General features: G+C 60.4%; 1 protein-coding gene across 1 annotated transcript in view; it reads right to left on the reverse strand.

Moving 5' to 3' along the window:
- Nucleotides 1-19,583, reverse strand: part of LOC122545413 (uncharacterized) — a gene marked incomplete at its 3' end in the record, with an annotated part of 150,929 nt that overhangs the window by 23,412 nt on the left and 107,934 nt on the right. The window contains exon 4 of the mRNA XM_087985754.1: nucleotides 6,723-6,838. Coding sequence (XP_087841880.1) covers nucleotides 6,723-6,838 — 116 coding nt within the window. The remainder of the gene's footprint in view (nucleotides 1-6,722; nucleotides 6,839-19,583) is intronic.

Consider the following 19,583-nt stretch of genomic DNA (forward strand, 5'->3'; position numbering starts at 1 on the left):
GGGAGGGTCAGTGCTGAGGGAGTGGGTGCTGTGGGAGGGTCAGTGCAGAGGGAGTGGGCGCTGTGGGAGGGTCAGTGCTGAGGGAGTGGGTGCTGTGGGAGGGTCAGTGCTGAGGGAGTGGGTGCTGTGGGAGGGTCAGTGCTGAGGGAGTGAGTGATGTGGGAGGGTCAGGGCTGAGGGAGTGGGTGCTGTGGGAGGGTCAGTGCTGAGGGAGTGGGTGCTGTGGGAGGGTCAGTGCTGAGGGAGTGGACGCTGTGGGAGGATCAGTGCTGAGGGAGTGGGTGCTGTGGGAGGGTCAGTGCTGAGGGAGTGGGTGCTGTGGGAGGGTCAGCGCTGAGGGAGCGGGTGCTGTGGGAGGGTCAGTGCTGAGGGAGCGGGTGCTGTGGGAGGGTCAGCGCTGAGGGAGCGGGTGCTGTGGGAGGGTCAGTGCTGAGGGAGTGGGTGCTGTGGGAGGGTCAGCGCTGAGTGAGCGGGTGCTGTGGGAGGGTCAGCGCTGAGTGAGCGGGTGCTGTGGGAGGGTCAGTGCTGAGGGAGTGGGTGCTGTGGGAGGGTCAGTGCTGAGGGAGCGGGCGCTGTGGGAGGGTCAGTGCTGAGGGAGCGGGCGCTGAGGGAGGGTCAGTGCTGAGGGAGTGGGTGCTGTGGGAGGGTCAGTGCTGAGGGAGCGGGTGCTGTGGGAGGGTCAGTGCTGAGGGAGCGGGTGCTGTGGGAGGGTCAGTGCTGAGGGAGCGGGCGCTGAGGGAGGGTCAGTGCTGAGGGAGCGGGCGCTGAGGGAGGGTCAGTGCTGAGGGAGTGGGCGCTGTGGGAGGGTCAGTGCTGAGGGAGTGGGCGCTGTGGGAGGGTCAGTGCTGAGGGAGTGGGTGCTGTGGGAGGGTCAGTGCTGAGGGAGTGGGTGCTGTGGGAGGGTCAGTGCTGAGGGAGTGGGTGCTGTGGGAGGGTCAGTGCTGAGGGAGTGGGTGCTGTGGGAGGGTCAGTGCTGAGGGAGTGGGCGCTGTGGGAGGGTCAGTGCTGAGGGAGTGGGTGCTGTGGGAGGGTCAGTGCTGAGGGAGTGGGTGCTGTGGGAGGGTCAGTGCTGAGGGAGTGGGTGCTGTGGGAGGGTCAGTGCTGAGGGAGTGGGTGCTGTGGGAGGGTCAGTGCTGAGGGAGTGGGTGCTGTGGGAGGGTCAGTGCTGAGGGAGTGGGCGCTGTGGGAGGGTCAGTGCTGAGGGAGTGGGTGCTGTGGGAGGGTCAGTGCTGAGGGAGCGGGTGCTGTGGGAGGGTCAGCGCTGAGGGAGCGGGTGCTGTGGGAGGGTCAGTGCTGAGGGAGCGGGTGCTGTGGGAGGGTCAGCGCTGAGGGAGCGGGTGCTGTGGGAGGGTCAGTGCTGAGGGAGTGGGTGCTGTGGGAGGGTCAGCGCTGAGTGAGCGGGTGCTGTGGGAGGGTCAGCGCTGAGTGAGCGGGTGCTGTGGGAGGGTCAGTGCTGAGGGAGTGGGTGCTGTGGGAGGGTCAGTGCTGAGGGAGCGGGCGCTGTGGGAGGGTCAGTGCTGAGGGAGCGGGCGCTGAGGGAGGGTCAGTGCTGAGGGAGTGGGTGCTGTGGGAGGGTCAGTGCTGAGGGAGCGGGTGCTGTGGGAGGGTCAGTGCTGAGGGAGCGGGTGCTGTGGGAGGGTCAGTGCTGAGGGAGCGGGCGCTGAGGGAGGGTCAGTGCTGAGGGAGCGGGCGCTGAGGGAGGGTCAGTGCTGAGGGAGTGGGCGCTGTGGGAGGGTCAGTGCTGAGGGAGTGGGCGCTGTGGGAGGGTCAGTGCTGAGGGAGTGGGTGCTGTGGGAGGGTCAGTGCTGAGGGAGTGGGTGCTGTGGGAGGGTCAGTGCTGAGGGAGTGGGTGCTGTGGGAGGGTCAGTGCTGAGGGAGTGGGTGCTGTGGGAGGGTCAGTGCTGAGGGAGTGGGTGCTGTGGGAGGGTCAGTGCTGAGGGAGCGGGTGCTGTGGGAGGGTCAGTGCTGAGGGAGTGGGTGCTGTGGGAGGGTCAGTGCTGAGGGAGTGGGTGCTGTGGGAGGGTCAGTGCTGAGGGAGTGGGCGCTGTGGGAGGATCAGTGCTGAGGGAGTGGGTGCTGTGGGAGGGTCAGTGCTGAGGGAGTGGGTGCTGTGGGAGGGTCAGTGCTGAGGGAGCGGGTGCTGTGGGAGGGTCAGTGCTGAAGACGGCATGAAAAGTCACTGTTGTTCGTAGTTGGTGGAGGGAGGGAGTATTGAAGGTGGGGGTTAGCGTTTTGATTGAGCGGGGGTGGGGTGGGGTAGTGGAGGCTGCTCTGCCCCTGAACGAGGTTGTCGGAGCCACACCACCCGACCCCCCCCGTCCAGAGCAAGTGGGGAATGTTCCCTCCCGCTCCCTGACTCGGGCCTTGTCGATGGTGGGACAGGGCTTTGGGGCGAGAGAGTCAGGAGGGGAGTTACTCGCTGCAGGATTCCCAGCTACTCCCCGAGTGGGAGTGTTTGTGAGGGACAGTGTAGGGAGAGCTTTACTCTGTATCTAACCCCCTGTCCCTGGGAGTGGGGGACAGTGTAGAGGGAGCTTTACTCTGTATCTAACCCCCTGTCCCTGGGAGTGGGGGGACAGTGTAGAGGGAGCTTTACTCTGTATCTAACCCCCTGTCCCTGGGAGTGGGGGACAGTGTAGAGGGAGCTTTACTCTGTATCTAACCCCCTGTCCCTGGGAGTGGGGGGACAGTATAGAGGGAGCTTTACTCTGTATCTAATCCCCTGTCCCTGGGAGTGGGGGGACGGTGTAGAGAGAGCTTTACTCTGTATCTAACCCCCAGTCCCTTGGAATGGGGGACAGTGTAGAGAGAGCTTTACTCTGTATCTAACCCCCTGTCCCTGGGAGTGGGGGGACAGTGTAGATGGAGCTTTACTCTGTATCTAACCCCCTGTCCCTGGGAGTGGGGGACAGTGTAGAGGGAGCTTTACTCTGTATCTAACCCCCTGTCCCTGGGAGTGGGAGACAGTGTAGAGTGAGCTTTACTCTGTATCTAACCCCCTGTCCCTGGGAGTGGGGGACAGTGTAGAGGGAGCTTTACTCTGTATCTAACCCCCTGTCCCTGGGAGTGGGGGACAGTGTAGAGGGAGCTTTACTCTGTATCTAACCCCCTGTCCCTGGGAGTGGGGGACAGTGTAGAGGGAGCTTTACTCTGTATCTAACCCCCTGTCCCTGGGACTGGGGGACAGTGTAGAGGGAGCTTTACTCTGTATCTAACCCCCTGTCCCTGGGACTGGGGGACAGTGTAGAGGGAGCTTTACTCTGTATCTAACCCCCTGTCCCTGGGACTGGGGGACATTGCAGAGGGAGCTTTACTCTGTATCTAAACCCCGGTCCCTGGGAGTGGGGGGACAGTGTAGAGGGAGCTTTACTCTGTATCTAATCCCCTGTCCCTGGGAGTGGGGGACAGTGTAGAGAGAGCTTTACTCTGTATCTAACCCCCTGTCCCTGGGAGTGGGAGACAGTGTAGAGTGAGCTTTACTCTGTATCTAATCCCCTGTCCCTGGGTGTGGGGGACAGTGTAAAGGGAGCTTTACTCTGTATCTAACCCCCTGTCCCTGGGAGTGGGGGACAGTGTAGGGGGAGCTTTACTCTGTATCTAACCCCCTGTCCCTGGGACTGGGGGACAGTGTAGAGGGAGCTTTACTCTGTATCTAACCCCCTGTCCCTGGGAGTGGGGGACAGTGTAGACGGAGCTTTACTCTGTATCTAACCCCCTGTCCCTGGGACTGGGGGGCATTGCAGAGGGAGCTTTACTCTGTATCTAACCCCCTGTCCCTGGGAGTGGGGGGACAGTGTAGAGAGAGCTTTACTCTGTATCTAATCCCCTGTCCCTGGGAGTGGGGGACAGTGTAGAGAGAGCTTTACTCTGTATCTAACCCCCTGTCCCTGGGAGTGGGGGACAGTGTAGAGTGAGCTTTACTCTGTATCTAATCCCCTGTCCCTGGGTGTGGGGGACAGTGTAAAGGGAGCTTTACTCTGTATCTAACCCCCTGTCCCTGGGAGTGGGGGACAGTGTAGGGGGAGCTTTACTCTGTATCTAACCCCCTGTCCCTGGGAGTGGGGGGACAGTGTAGAGGGAGCTTTACTCTGTATCTAACCCCCTGTCCCTGGGAGTGGGGGACAGTGGAGAGAGAGCTTTACTTTGTATCTAACCCCATGTCCCTGGGAGTGGGGGACAGTGTAGAGAGAGCTTTACTCTGTATCTAACCCCCTGTCCCTGGGAGTGGGGGACAGTGTAGAGGGAGCTTTACTCTGTATCTAACCCCCTGTCCCTGGGAGTGGGGGACAGTGTAGGGGGAGCTTTACTCTGTATCTAACCCCCTGTCCCTGGGAGTGGGGGGACAGTGTAGAGGGAGCTTTACTCTGTATCTAACCCCCTGTCCCTGGGAGTGGGGGGACGGTGTAGAGGGAGCTTTCCTCTGTATCTAACCCCCCTGTCCCTGGGAATGAGGGACAGTGTAGAGGGAGCTTTACTCTGTATCTAACCCCCTGTCCCTGGGAGTGGGGGACAGTGTAGGGGGAGCTTTACTCTGTATCTAACCCCCTGTCCCTGGGAGTGGGGGGACGGTGTAGAGAGAGCTTTACTCTGTATCTAACCCCCTGTCCCTGGGAGTGGGGGACAGTGTACAGGGAGCTTTACTCTGTATCTAACCCCCTGTCCCTGGGAGTGGGGGGACAGTGTAGAGGGAGCTTTCCTCTGTATCTAACCCCCCTGTCCCTGGGAATGAGGGACAGTGTAGAGGGAGCTACGGGACCTCACAACATTCCTGAAGGACAGCGCTCCAGGAAGCCGCTCCCGAGTTCTTCCGTGAGGGATGAATTGCCGAGGGGGGAGTACGCAGAGACGTCCAGCGTGGAAACAGGCCCTTCGGCCCACCCCGTCCGTGCTGACCCAGATACCCTAACCTAATCCAGTCCCCGTTTGCCAGCACTTGGCCCATCTCCCCCTAAACCCTTCCTATCCATGTCCCCCCCCCCCCCATCCTTTTAAATGTTGGCATTGTACCAGCCCCCACCACTTCCTCTGGCAGCTCGTTCCACACACGCACCACCCTCTGGGGGGAAAAGTTACCCCTCGGGTCCCTTTCCCCCCTTTCACCTTAAACCTACCCCCCTCTAGTTCTGGGGCTGGAGGAGGGGACGGAGATAGGGAGGGGGTGTAGGGGCTGGAGGAGGGGACGGAGATAGGGAGGGGGTGTAGGGGCTGGAGGAGGGGACAGAGATAGGGAGGGGGTGCAGGGGCTGGAGGAGGGGACGGGGATAGGGAGGGGGTGTAGGGGCTGGAGGAGGGGACAGAGATAGGGAGGAGGTGTAGGGACTGGAGGATGGAACGGAGATAGGGAGGGGGTGTAGGGGGCTGGAGGAGGGGACGGGGATAGGGAGGGGGTGTAGGGAGCTGGAGGAGGGGACGGGGATAGGGAGGGGGTGTAGGGGCTGGAGGAGGGGACAGAGATAGGGAGGGGGTGTAGGGGCTGGAGGAGGGGACAGAGATAGGGAGGGGGTGTAGGGGCTGGAGGAGGGGACGGAGATAGGGAGGGGGTGTAGGGAGCTGGAGGAGGGGACGGAGATAGGGAGGGGGTGTAGGGAGCTGGAGGAGGGGACGGGGATAGGGAGGGGGTGTAGGGAGCTGGAGGAGGGGACGGGGATAGGGAGGGGGTGTAGGGGCTGGAGGAGGGGACAGAGATAGGGAGGGGGTGTAGGGGCTGGAGGAGGGGACAGAGATAGGGAGGGGGTGTAGGGGCTGGAGGAGGGTCGGAGATAGGGAGGGGGTGTAGGGGGCTGGAGGAGGGGACGGGGATAGGGAGGGGGTGTAGGGGCTGGAGGAGGGGACGGAGATAGGGAGGGGGTATAGGGGCTGGAGGAGGGGACGGAGATAGGGAGGGGGTGTAGGGGGCTGGAGGTGGGGACGGAGATAGGGAGGGGGTATAGGGGCTGGAGGAGGGGACGGAGATAGGGAGGGGGTGTAGGGGCTGGAGGAGGGGACGGAGATAGGGAGGGGGTGTAGGGGGCTGGAGGTGGGGACGGAGATAGGGAGGGGGTGTAGGGGGCTGGAGGAGGGGACGGAGATAGGGAGGGGGTGTATGGGGCTGGAGGAGGGGACGGAGATAGGGAGGGGGTGTAGGGGGCTGGAGGAGAGGACAGAGATAAAGGAGCTGAATTCTAGAGGGGAGGGGCGAGGGACAACCCTTGACATCAAAGGGGCATTTGGCTAAACTCCAACACTCCCTCCTTCCCACCCCCGAGGTAGCTGGGCTCATTAGGAATGCCCGGCTGGGCTCCAGCACCCCCTCCCTCCCCCTCACTGCCGACGGACAGCAGTGTGTTTACCGTCAGCAGGACAGACTTGGCGAGCCACCTCCGACAGCACCTTCACAAACCTAGCCCCTCTTACAAACCCACCCCCCCCCCCACCACCCCGGCACAGAAGAAGGGGCAGCCGATATATGTCGTATCTTCAGGGTCAGAAACCTGGGACTCCCCCTCCTCCCCACTCCGAACGGGGGAGGGGCACATTGTCCTGAGGGGGAAGGGAAGGGGAGAGGGGTGGGTGAACGGCAACGGTTCAAGGTGGCGGGTCACCCAATCTTTCTCAAGGAAGGAGGGACAATTGGGGGTGGGCAGCGTGGCCGAGTGGGGGATGGGAGGAGAGTGGGAGGGGCAGGGTCGGGATACACAGCCAGACAGAGGGAGCGGTGGGACGGACAGACAGACAGAACTCACCCGGAAAGCGTCGGAATCCAAGCTGTCTCCCGCGATCCTGTTCCGGCTCAGGTCCAACCACTGGAGATTTGGGAGCCCCGCAAAATCCGAAGCAGAAACGGACCGGATGCCGTTGTCTAATGAGAACAGGGACACGGCTCAGGTTAACACACACACAACCCAGCCTGATAAAAACAGGGCCCGCTCCCTCAGCACTGACCCTCCCACAGCACCCACTCCCTCAGCACTGACCCTCCCACAGCACCCACTCCCTCAGCACTGACCCTCCCACAGCACCCACTCCCTCAGCACTGACCCTCCCACAGCGCCCACTCCCTCAGCACTGACCCTCCCACAGCGCCCACTCCCTCAGCACTGACCCTCCCACAGCACCCACTCCCTCAGCACTGACCCTCCCACAGCACCCACTCCCTCAGCACTGACCCTCCCACAGCACCCACTCCCTCAGCACTGACCCTCCCACAGCACCCACTCCCTCAGCACTGACCCTCCCACAGCACCCACTCCCTCAGCACTGACCCTCCCACAGCACCCGCTCCCTCAGCACTGACCCTCCCACAGCACCCACTCCCTCAGCACTGACCCTCCCACAGCACCCGCTCCCTCAGCACTGACCCTCCCACAGCACCCACTCCCTCAGCACTGACCCTCCCACAGCACCCACTCCCTCAGCACTGACCCTCCCACAGCACCCACTCCCTCAGCACTGACCCTCCCTCAGCACCCACTCCCTCAGCACTGACCCTCCCACAGCACCCACTCCCTCAGCACTGACCCTCCCACAGCACCCGCTCCCTCAGCACTGACCCTCCCACAGCACCCACTCCCTCAGCACTGACCCTCCCACAGCACCCACTCCCTCAGCACTGACCCTCCCACAGCACCCACTCCCTCAGCACTGACCCTCCCACAGCACCCACTCCCTCAGCACTGACCCTCCCACAGCGCCCCCTCCCTCAGCACTGACCCTCCCACAGCACCCGCTCCCTCAGCACTGACCCTCCCACAGCACCCACTCCCTCAGCACTGACCCTCCCACAGCACCCACTCCCTCAGCACTGACCCTCCCACAGCGCCCACTCGCACAGCACTGACCCTCCCACAGCACCCACTCCCTCAGCACTGACCCTCCCACAGCACCCGCTCCCTCAGCATTGACCCTCCCACAGCACTGAACCTCCCACAGCATCCACTCCATCAGCACTGACCCTCCCACAGCACCCGCTCCCTCAGCACTGACCCTCCCACAGCACCCACTCCCTCAGCACTGACCCTCCCACAGCGCCCGCTCCCTCAGCACTGACCCTCCCACAGCGCCCGCTCCCTCAGCACTGACCCTCCCACAGCCCCCACTCCCTCAGCACTGACCCTCCCACAGCACCCACTCCCTCAGCACTGACCCTCCCACAGCACCCACTCCCTCAGCGCTGACCCTCCCACAGCACCCACTCCATCAGCACTGACCCTCCCACAGCACCCGCTCCCTCAGCACTGACCCTCCCACAGCACCCACTCCATCAGCACTGACCCTCCCACAGCGCCCGCTCCCTCAGCACTGACCCTCCCACAGCGCCCGCTCCCTCAGCACTGACCCTCCCACAGCCCCCACTCCCTCAGCACTGACCCTCCCACAGCACCCACTCCCTCAGCACTGACCCTCCCACAGCACCCACTCCCTCAGCACTGACCCTCCCACAGCGCCCGCTCCCTCAGCACTGACCCTCCCACAGCACCCGCTCCCTCAGCACTGACCCTCCCACAGCGCCCACTCCCTCAGCACTGACCCTCCCACAGCGCCCACTCCCTCAGTGCTGACCCTCACACAGCACTCACTCCCTCAGCGCTGACCCTCCCACAGCACTGACCTTCCCTCAGCACCCACTCCCTCAGCGCTGACCCTCCCACAGCGCCCGCTCCCTCAGCACTGACCCTCCCTCAGCACCCGCTCCCTCAGCACTGACCCTCCCACAGCCCCAACTCCCTCAGCACTGACCCGCCCACAGCACCCACTCCCTCAGAACTAAACCTCCCACAGCACCCGCTCCCTCAGCATTGACCCTCCCACAACACTCACTCCCTCAGCACTGACCCTCCCACAGCACCCGCTCACTCAGCACTGACCCTCCCACAGCACCCACTCCCTCAGCACTGACCCTCCCACAGCGCCCGCTCCCTCAGCACTGACCCTCCCTCAGCAGCCGCTCCCTCAGCACTGACCCTCCCACAGCACCCACTCCCTCAGCACTGACCCTCCCACAGCGCCCGCTCCCTCAGCACTGACCCTCCCACAGCACCCGCTCCCTCAGCACTGACCCTCCCACAGCGCCCACTCCCTCAGCACTGACCCTCCCACAGCGCCCACTCCCTCAGCGCTGACCCTCACACAGCACCCACTCCCTCAGCGTTGACCCTCCCACAGCACTGACCTTCCCTCAGCGCCCGCTCCCTCAGCACTGACCCTCCCACAGCGCCCACTCCCTCAGCACTGACCCTCCCACATCACCCACTCCCTCAGCGGTGACCCTCCCACAGCACCCACTCCCTCAGCACTGACCCTCCCACAGCACCCGCTCCCTCAGCACTGACCCTCCCACAGCACCCACTCCCTCAGCACTGACCCTCCCACAGCACCCGCTCCCTCAGCACTGACCCTCCCACAGCACCCACTCCCTCAGCACTGACCCTCCCACAGCACTCACTCCCTCAGCACTGACCCTCCAACAGCGCCCGCTCCCTCAGCACTGACCCTCCCTTAGCACCCACTCCCTCAGCGCTGACCCTCCCACAGCACCCGCTCCCTCAGCACTGACCCTCTCACAGCGCCCACTCCCTCAGCACTGACCCTCCTACAGCACCCACTCCCTCAGCACTGACCCTCCCACAGCACCCACTCCCTCAGCGCTGACCCTCACACAGCACCCACTCCCTCAGCACTGACCCTCCCAAAGCGCCCACTCCCTCAGCACTGACCCTCCCACAGCCCCCACTCCCTCAGCACTGACCCACACACAGCGCCCACTCCCTCAGCACTGACTCTCCCACAGCACCCACTCCCTCAGCACTGACCCTCACACAGCACTGACCTTCCCTCAGCACTGACCCTCCCACAGCGCCCGCTCCCTCAGCACTGACCCTCCTACAGCACCCACTCCCTCAGCACTGACCCTCCCACAGCACCCACTCCCTCAGCACTGACCCTCCCAAAGCGCCCACTCCCTCAGCACTGACCCTCCCACAGCGCCCGCTCCCTCAGCACTGACCCTCCCACAGCGCCCACTCCCTCAGCACTGACCCTCCCACAGCACCCGCTCCCTCAGCACTGACCCTCCCACAGCACCCACTCCCTCAGCACTGACTCTCCCACAGCACCCACTCCCTCAGCGCTGACCCTCCCACAGCACTGACCTTCCCTCAGCACCCAACCCCTCAGCGCTGACCCTCCCACAGCACTGACCTTCCCTCAGCACTGACCCTCCCACAGCACCCGCTCCCTCAGCAGTGACCCTCCGACAGCCCCCACTCCCTCAGCACTGACCCTCCCACAGCACCCGCTCCCTCAGCACTGACCCTCCCACAGCACCCACTCCCTCAGCACTGACACTCCCACAGCACTCACTCCCTCAGCACTGACCCTCCCACAGCGCCCGCTCCCTCAGCACTGACCCTCCCTTAGCACCCACTCCCTCAGCGCTGACCCTCCCACAGCACCCCGCTCCCTCAGCGCTGACCCTCTCACAGCACCCACTCCCTCAGCACTGACTCTCCCACAGCACCCACTCCCTCAGCACTGACCCTCCCACAGCGCCCGCTCCCTCAGCACTGACCCTCCCACAGCACCCACTCCCTCAGCACTGACCCTCCCACAGCGCCCGCTCCCTCAGCACTGACCCTCTCACAGCACCCACTCCCTCAGCACTGACCCTCCCACAGCACCCACTCCCTCAGCACTGACCCTCTCACAGCACCCACTCCCTCAGCACTGACCCTCCCACAGCACCCACTCCCTCAGCACTGACCCTCCCACAGCGCCCGCTCCCTCAGCACTGACCCTCTCACAGCACCCACTCCCTCAGCGCTGACCCTCCCACAGCACCCACTCCCCTCAGCACTGAACTCTCCCACAGCACCCGCTCCCTCAGCACTGACCCTCCCACAGCGCCCGCTCCCTCAGCACTGACCCTCTCACAGCACCCACTCCCTCAGCACTGACCCTCCCACAGCACCCACTCCCTCAGCACTGACCCTCCCACAGCGCCCGCTCCCTCAGCACTGACCCTCTCACAGCACCCACTCCCTCAGCGCTGACCCTCCCACAGCACCCACTCCCTCAGCACTGACTCTCCCACAGCACCCGCTCCCTCAGCACTGACCCTCCCACAGCGCCCGCTCCCTCAGCACTGACCCTCTCACAGCACCCACTCCCTCAGCGCTGACCCTCCCACAGCGCCCGCTCCCTCAGCACTGACCATCTCACAGCGCCCGCTCCCTCAGCACTGACCCTCCCACAGCACCCACTCCCTCAGCGCTGACCCTCCCGCAGCACCCACTCCCTCAGCACTGACCCTCCCACAGCACCCACCCCCTCAGCGCTGACCCTCCCGCAGCACCCACTCCCTCAGCACTGACCCTCCCACAGCACCCGCTCCCTCAGCACTGACCCTCCCACAGCGCCCGCTCCCTCAGCACTGACCCTCTCACAGCACCCACTCCCTCAGCACTGACCCTCCCACAGCGCCCGCTCCCTCAGCACTGACCCTCTCACAGCGCCCGCTCCCTCAGCACTGACCCTCCCACAGCACCCGCTCCCTCAGCACTGACCCTCCCACAGCGCCCGCTCCCTCAGCACTGACCCTCCCACAGCACCCACTCCCTCAGTACTGACCCTCCCACAGCGCCCACTCCCTCAGCACTGACCCTCCCACAGCACCCACTCCCTCAGCATTGACCCTCCCACAGCGCCCGCTCCCTCAGCACTGACCCTCCCACAGCACCCACTCCCTTAGCACTGACCCTCCCACAGCACCCGCTCCCTCAGCACTGACCCTCCCACAGCACCCACTCCCTCAGCACTGAGCCTCCCACAGCGCCCGCTCTCTCAGCACTGACCCTTCCACAGCGCCCACTCCCTCAGCACTGACCCTCCCACAGCACCCACTCCCTCAGCACTGACCCTCCCACAGCACCCACTCCCTCAGCATTGACCCTCCCACAGCACCCGCTCCCTCAGCACTGACCCTCCCACAGCACCCACTCCCTCAGCACTGACCCTCCCACAGCACCCACACTGACCCTCCCACAGCGCCCGCTCCCTCAGCACTGACCCTCCCACAGCGCCAAATCCCTCAGCACTGACCCTCGCACAGCACCCACTCCCTCAGCACTGACCCTCCCACAGCACCCAATCCCTCAGCGCTGACCCTCCCACAGCACCCACTCCCTCAGCACTGACCCTCCCACAGCACCCACTCCCTCAGCACTGACCCTCCCACAGCACCCACTCCCTCAGCACTGACCCTCCCACAACACCCGCTCCCTCAGCACTGACCCTCCCACAGCACCCACTCCCTCAGCACTGACCCTCCCACAGCACCCACTCCCTCAGCACTGACCCTCCCACAGCACCCACTCCCTCACATTAAACAGAGATTTTTATTAATCCTCTCACGGGACTCCCTGGCGAGGCCAGCATGGCTTTATCCCACCCTGAGTGCCGCGGGCAGGGGGGGGGGGGGGGGGGGGGGGGGGGGAGAGGGTGGCAGTTAAGAGTCTACCACATGGCTGTGTGTGGGTCTGGAGTCACGTGTAGGCCCTGATCGGCTCGGGGAGGGGGGGCAGTTTCGGTGACCGGGTTGTCCGACCGCGGATTCGCGGGCGATGTCGTCACACTATCATTCCAGGTCCTTCGCGTAATTCAGACCAGGCCCTGGCAGGGCTCGACCCCCAGGACGTTACGCGTGGCGTCTCTGGACGAATCGCACTGGAGCGTGACCTACCCCTCCCCCCCACCCCAGCTGTGGGGGGGGGGGGGGTGGCGGGGGGGGGGGGAGGGTATCAGGGTGGGGGCTAGAGGGAGAGGGAGTGGGATGAGGGAGCCTGAGGCCTGGATGAGCCATCCAATCCGGCCTGGCCGCGTTCATTGCCCGCAGTCTCGGATTTCCGGGAGACAGCGTGAGTCAGCCCGCGCTCCGAGGGATTTGTCCCTGTACGCAGCAAGCGTCCGAAAGCACCAACCTCCCACCCCCTCGGCCACCCAGCCTCCTCCTCCTCCCTTGCTGCCTTTAGGTAGCAACCCTTGGCAGGGGACGGAGAGCAGCACATCTGGAGGCAGCTGTTCAGTGAATGTCTCTTTTATTCCAAATAAGGCTGCAGTTAGCACAGCCAGAGGTCGGGCTGGGTTTTACCAACGGACTGGGGTGGGGTGGGAGGGGGGTGGTGTCAGGGATGACTCATTGCAACGTTGGAGCGAGACGTCCAGTGTTCCAGCACGCTGTCCGCACACAGAGAGAGACAGACACACTCTCCACACACACAGAGAGAGACACACTCTCCACACACAGAGAGAGACAGACACACTCTCCACACACAGAGAGACAGACACACTCTCCACACACAGAGAGACAGACACACTCTCCGCACACAGAGAGACAGACACACTCTCCACACACAGAGAGAGACAGACACACTCTCCACACACAGAGACAGACACACTCTCCACACACAGAGAGAGACAGACACACTCTCCGCACACAGAGAGACAGACACACTCTCCACACACAGAGAGACAGACACACTCTCCACACACAGAGAGACAGACACACTCTCCACACACAGAGAGAGACAGACACACTCTCCACACACACAGAGAGACAGACACACTCTCCACACACACAGAGAGAGACAGACACACTCTCCACACACAGAGAGACAGACACACTCTCCACACACAGAGAGACAGACACACTCTCCACACACAGAGACAGACAGACACACTCTCCACACACAGAGAGAGACAGACACACTCTCCACACACAGAGAGACAGACACACTCTCCACACACAGAGAGAGACAGACACACTCTCCACACACAGAGAGACAGACACACTCTCCACACACACAGAGACAGACACACTCTCCACACACACAGAGACAGACACACTCCACACACACAGAGACAGACACACTCTCCACACACACAGAGAGAGACAGACACACTCTCCACACACAGAGAGACAGACACACTCTCCGCACACAGAGAGAGACAGACACACTCTCCACACACACACAGAGAGACAGACACACTCTCCGCACAGAGAGAGACAGACACACTCTCCGCACGCAGAGAGACAGACACACTCTCCGCACACAGAGAGAGACAGACACACTCTCCACACACAAAGAGACAGACACACTCTCCACACACACAGAGACAGACACACTCTCCACACACACAGAGACAGACACACTCTCCACACACACAGAGACAGACACACTCTCCACACACACAGAGAGACAGACACACTCTCCACACACAGAGAGACAGACACACTCTCCACACACACAGAGACAGACACACTCCACACACACAGAGACAGACACACTCTCCACACACACAGAGAGAGACAGACACACTCTCCACACACAGAGAGACAGACACACTCTCCGCACACAGAGAGAGACAGACACACTCTCCACACACACACAGAGAGACAGACACACTCTCCGCACAGAGAGAGACAGACACACTCTCCGCACGCAGAGAGACAGACACACTCTCCGCACACAGAGAGAGACAGACACACTCTCCACACACAGAGAGACAGACACACTCTCCACACACACAGAGACAGACACACTCTCCACACACACAGAGACAGACACACTCCACACACACAGAGACAGACACACTCTCCACACACACAGAGAGACAGACACACTCTCCACACACAGAGAGACAGACGCACTCTCCACACACACAGAGACAGACACACTCTCCACACACACAGAGACAGACACACTGCACACACACAGAGACAGACACACTCTCCACACACACAGAGAGAGACAGACACACTCTCCACACACAGAGAGACAGACACACTCTCCGCACACAGAGAGAGACAGACACACTCTCCACACACACACAGAGAGACAGACACACTCTCCGCACAGAGAGAGACAGACACACTCTCCGCACACAGAGAGAGACAGACACACTCTCCACACACAGAGACAGACACACTCTCCACACACAGAGAGAGACAGACACACTCTCCACACACAGAGAGACAGACACACTCTCCACACACAGAGAGAGACAGACACACTCTCCACACACAGAGAGAGAGACACACTCTCCGCACACAGAGAGAGAGACACACTCTCCGCACACAGAGAGAGACAGACACACTCTCCACACACAGAGACAGACACACTCTCCACACACAGAGAGAGACAGACACACTCTCCACACACAGAGACAGACACACTCTCCACACACAGAGAGAGAGACACACTCTCCACACACAGAGAGACAGACACACTCTCCGCACACAGAGAGAGACAGACACACTCTCCACACACACAGAGACAGACACACTCTCCACACACAGAGAGACAGACACACTCTCCACACACAGAGAGAGACAGACACACTCTCCACACACAGAGAGACAGACACACTCTCCACACACAGAGAGAGACAGACACACTCTCCACACACACAGAGACAGACACACTCTCCACACACAGAGACAGACACACTCTCCACACACAGAGAGACAGACACACTCTCCACACACAGAGAGACAGACACACTCTCCACACACAGAGAGACAGACACACTCTCCACACACAGAGAGACAGACACACTCTCCACACACAGAGACAGACACACTCTCCGCACACAGAGAGAGACAGACACACTCTCCACACACAGAGAGACAGACACACTCTCCACACACACAGAGAGAGACAGACACACTCTCCACACACAGAGAGACAGACAACTTCTCCACACACAGAGACAATCACACTCTCCACACACAGAGAGACAGACACACTCTCCGCACACAGAGAGACAGACACACTCTCCACACAGAGAGAGACAGACACACTCTCCACACACAGAGACAGACACACTCTCCACACACAGAGAGACAGACACACTCTCCACACACACAGAGACAGACACACTCTCCACACACAGAGATACAGACACACTCTCCACACACACAGAGAGACAGACACACTCTCCACACACAGAGAGAGACAGACACACTCTCCACACACAGAGAGACAGACACACTCTCCGCACAGAGAGAGACAGACACACTCTCCGCACACAGAGAGACAGACACACTCTCCGCACACACAGAGAGACAGACACACTCTCCACACACAGAGAGAGACAGACACACTCTCCACACACAGAGAGACAGACACACTCTCCACACACAGAGAGACAGACACACTCTCCACACACAGAGAGAGACAGACACACTCTCCACACACAGAGAGGCAGACACACTCTCCACACACAGAGAGACAGACACACTCTCCGCACACACAGAGAGACAGACACACTCTCCACACACACAGAGAGAGACAGACACACTCTCCACACACAGAGAGACAGACACACTCTCCACACACAGAGAGACAGACACACTCTCCACACAGAGAGACAGACACACTCTCCACACACAGAGACAGACACACTCTCCACACACAGAGAGACAGACACACTCTCCGCACACAGAGACAGACACACTCTCCACACACAGAGAGACAGACACACTCTCCGCACACACAGAGAGACAGACACACTCTCCACACACAGAGAGACAGACACACTCTCCACACAGAGAGAGAGACAGACACACTCTCCACACACAGAGACAGACACACTCTCCACACACAGAGACAGACACACTCTCCACACACACAGAGACAGACACACTCTCCACACACAGAGAGACAGGCACACTCTCCACACACAGAGAGACAGACACACTCTCTGCACACAGAGAGACAGACACACTCTCCACACACAGAGAGACAGACACACTCTCCACACGCAGAGAGACAGAAACACTCTCCACACACAGAGAGAGACAGACACACATTCCACACACAGAGAAACAGACACACTCTCCACACACACAGAGAGACAGACACACTCTCCACACACACAGAGAGACAGACACACTCTCCACACACAGAGAGACAGACACACTCTCCACACACAGAGAGATAGACACACTTTCCGCACACAGAGGGACAGACACACTCTCCACACACAGAGAGACAGACACACTCTCCACACACAGAGAGACAGACACACTCTCCACACACACAGAGAGACAGACACACTCTCCACACACAGAGACAGACACACTCTCCACACACACAGAGACAGACAAACTCTCCACACACACAGAGACACAGACACACTCTCCACACACAGAGAGACAGACACACTCTCCGCACACAGAGAGAGACAGACACACTCTCCGCACACAGAGAGAGACAGACACACTCTCCACACACAGAGAGACAGACACACTCTCCACACACAGAGAGACAGACACACTCTCCGCACAGAGAGAGACAGACACACTCTCCACACACAGAGAGAGACAGACACACTCTCCACACACAGAGAGAGACAGACACACTCTCCACACACAGAGAGAGACAGACACACTCTCCACACACAGAGAGACAGACACACTCTCCACACACACAGAGACAGACACACTGTCCACACACACAGAGAGACAGACACACTCTCCACACACAGAGAGACAGACACACTCTCCACACACACAGAGACAGACACACTGTCCACACACACAGAGAGACAGACACACTCTCCACACACAGAGAGACAGACACACTCTCCACACACAGAGAGAGACAGACACACTCTCTGCACACAGAGAGACAGACATACTCTCCGCACACAGAGAGAGACAGACACACTCTCCACACACAGAGAGACAGACACACTCTCCACACACAGAGACAGACACACTCTCCACACACAGAGAGACAGACACACTCTCCACACACACAGAGAGACAGACACACTCTCCGCACACAGAGAGAGACAGACACAGTCTCCACACACAGAGACAGACACACTCTCCACACACAGAGAGACAGACACACTCTCCGCACACACAGAGACACAGACACACTCTCCACACACAGAGAGACAGACACACTCTCCACACACAGAGAGACAGACACACTCTCCGCACACAGAGAGAGACAGACACACTCTCCGCACACAGAGAGAGACAGACACATTCTCCGCACACAGAGAGACAGACACACTCTCCACACACAGAGAGACAGACACACTCTCCACACACAGAGAGACAGACACACTCTCCACACACACAGAGAGACAGACACACTCTCCACACACAGAGACAGACACACTCTCCACACACAGAGAGACAGACACACTCTCCACACACACAGAGACAGACACACTCTCCGCACACACAGAGACAGACACACTCTCCGCACACAGAGAGAGACAGACACACTCTCCGCACACAGAGAGAGACAGACACACTCTCCACACACAGAGACAGACACACTCTCCACACACAGAGAGACAGACACACTCTCCACACACACAGAGACAGACACACTCTCCGCACACACAGAGACAGACACACTCAACACACACAGAGAGAGACAGACACACTCTCCACACACAGAGAGACAGACACACTCTCCACACACACAGAGACAGAACACTCTCCGCACACACAGAGACAGACACACTCTCCGCACACAGAGAGAGACAGACACACTCTCCGCACACAGAGAGAGACAGACACACTCTCCACACACAGAGAGACAGACACACTCTCCACACACAGAGAGACAGACACACTCTCCACACACAGAGAGAGACAGACACACTCTCCACACACAGAGAGAGACAGACACACTCTCCACACACAGAGAGAGACAGACACACTCTCCACACACAGAGAGACAGACACACTCTCCACACACACAGAGACAGACACACTGTCCACACACACAGAGAGACAGACACACTCTCCACACACAGAGAGAGACAGACACACTCTCCACACACAGAGAGACAGACACACTCTCCACACACACAGAGACAGACACACTGTCCACACACACAGAGAGACAGACACACTCTCCACACACAGAGAGACAGACACACTCTCCACACACAGAGAGAGACAGACACACTCTCCGCACACAGAGAGACAGACACACTCTCCACACACAGAGAGACAGACATACTCTCCGCACACAGAGAGAGACAGACACACTCTCCACACACAGAGAGACAGACACACTCTCCACACACAGAGACAGACACACTCTCCACACACAGAGAGACAGACACACTCTCCACACACACAGAGAGACAGACACACTCTCCGCACACAGAGAGAGACAGACACACTCTCCACACACAGAGACAGACACACTCTCCACACACAGAGAGACAGACACACTCTCCGCACACACAGAGACACAGACACACTCTCCACACACAGAGAGACAGACACACTCTCCACACACAGAGAGACAGACACACTCTCCGCACACAGAGAGAGACAGACACACTCTCCGCACACAGAGAGAGACAGACACATTCTCCGCACACAGAGAGACAGACACACTCTCCACACACAGAGAGACAGACACACTCTCCACACACAGAGAGACAGACACACTCTCCACACACACAGAGAGACAGACACACTCTCCACACACAGAGACAGACACACTCTCCACACACAGAGAGACAGACACACTCTCCACACACACAGAGACAGACACACTCTCCGC

The sequence above is a fragment of the Chiloscyllium plagiosum genome, unplaced genomic scaffold, assembly GCF_037043375.1.
Source record: "Chiloscyllium plagiosum isolate Xiang-an unplaced genomic scaffold, Cpla_swu_hap1 HiC_scaffold_219, whole genome shotgun sequence".
Taxonomy (NCBI): domain Eukaryota; kingdom Metazoa; phylum Chordata; class Chondrichthyes; order Orectolobiformes; family Hemiscylliidae; genus Chiloscyllium; species Chiloscyllium plagiosum.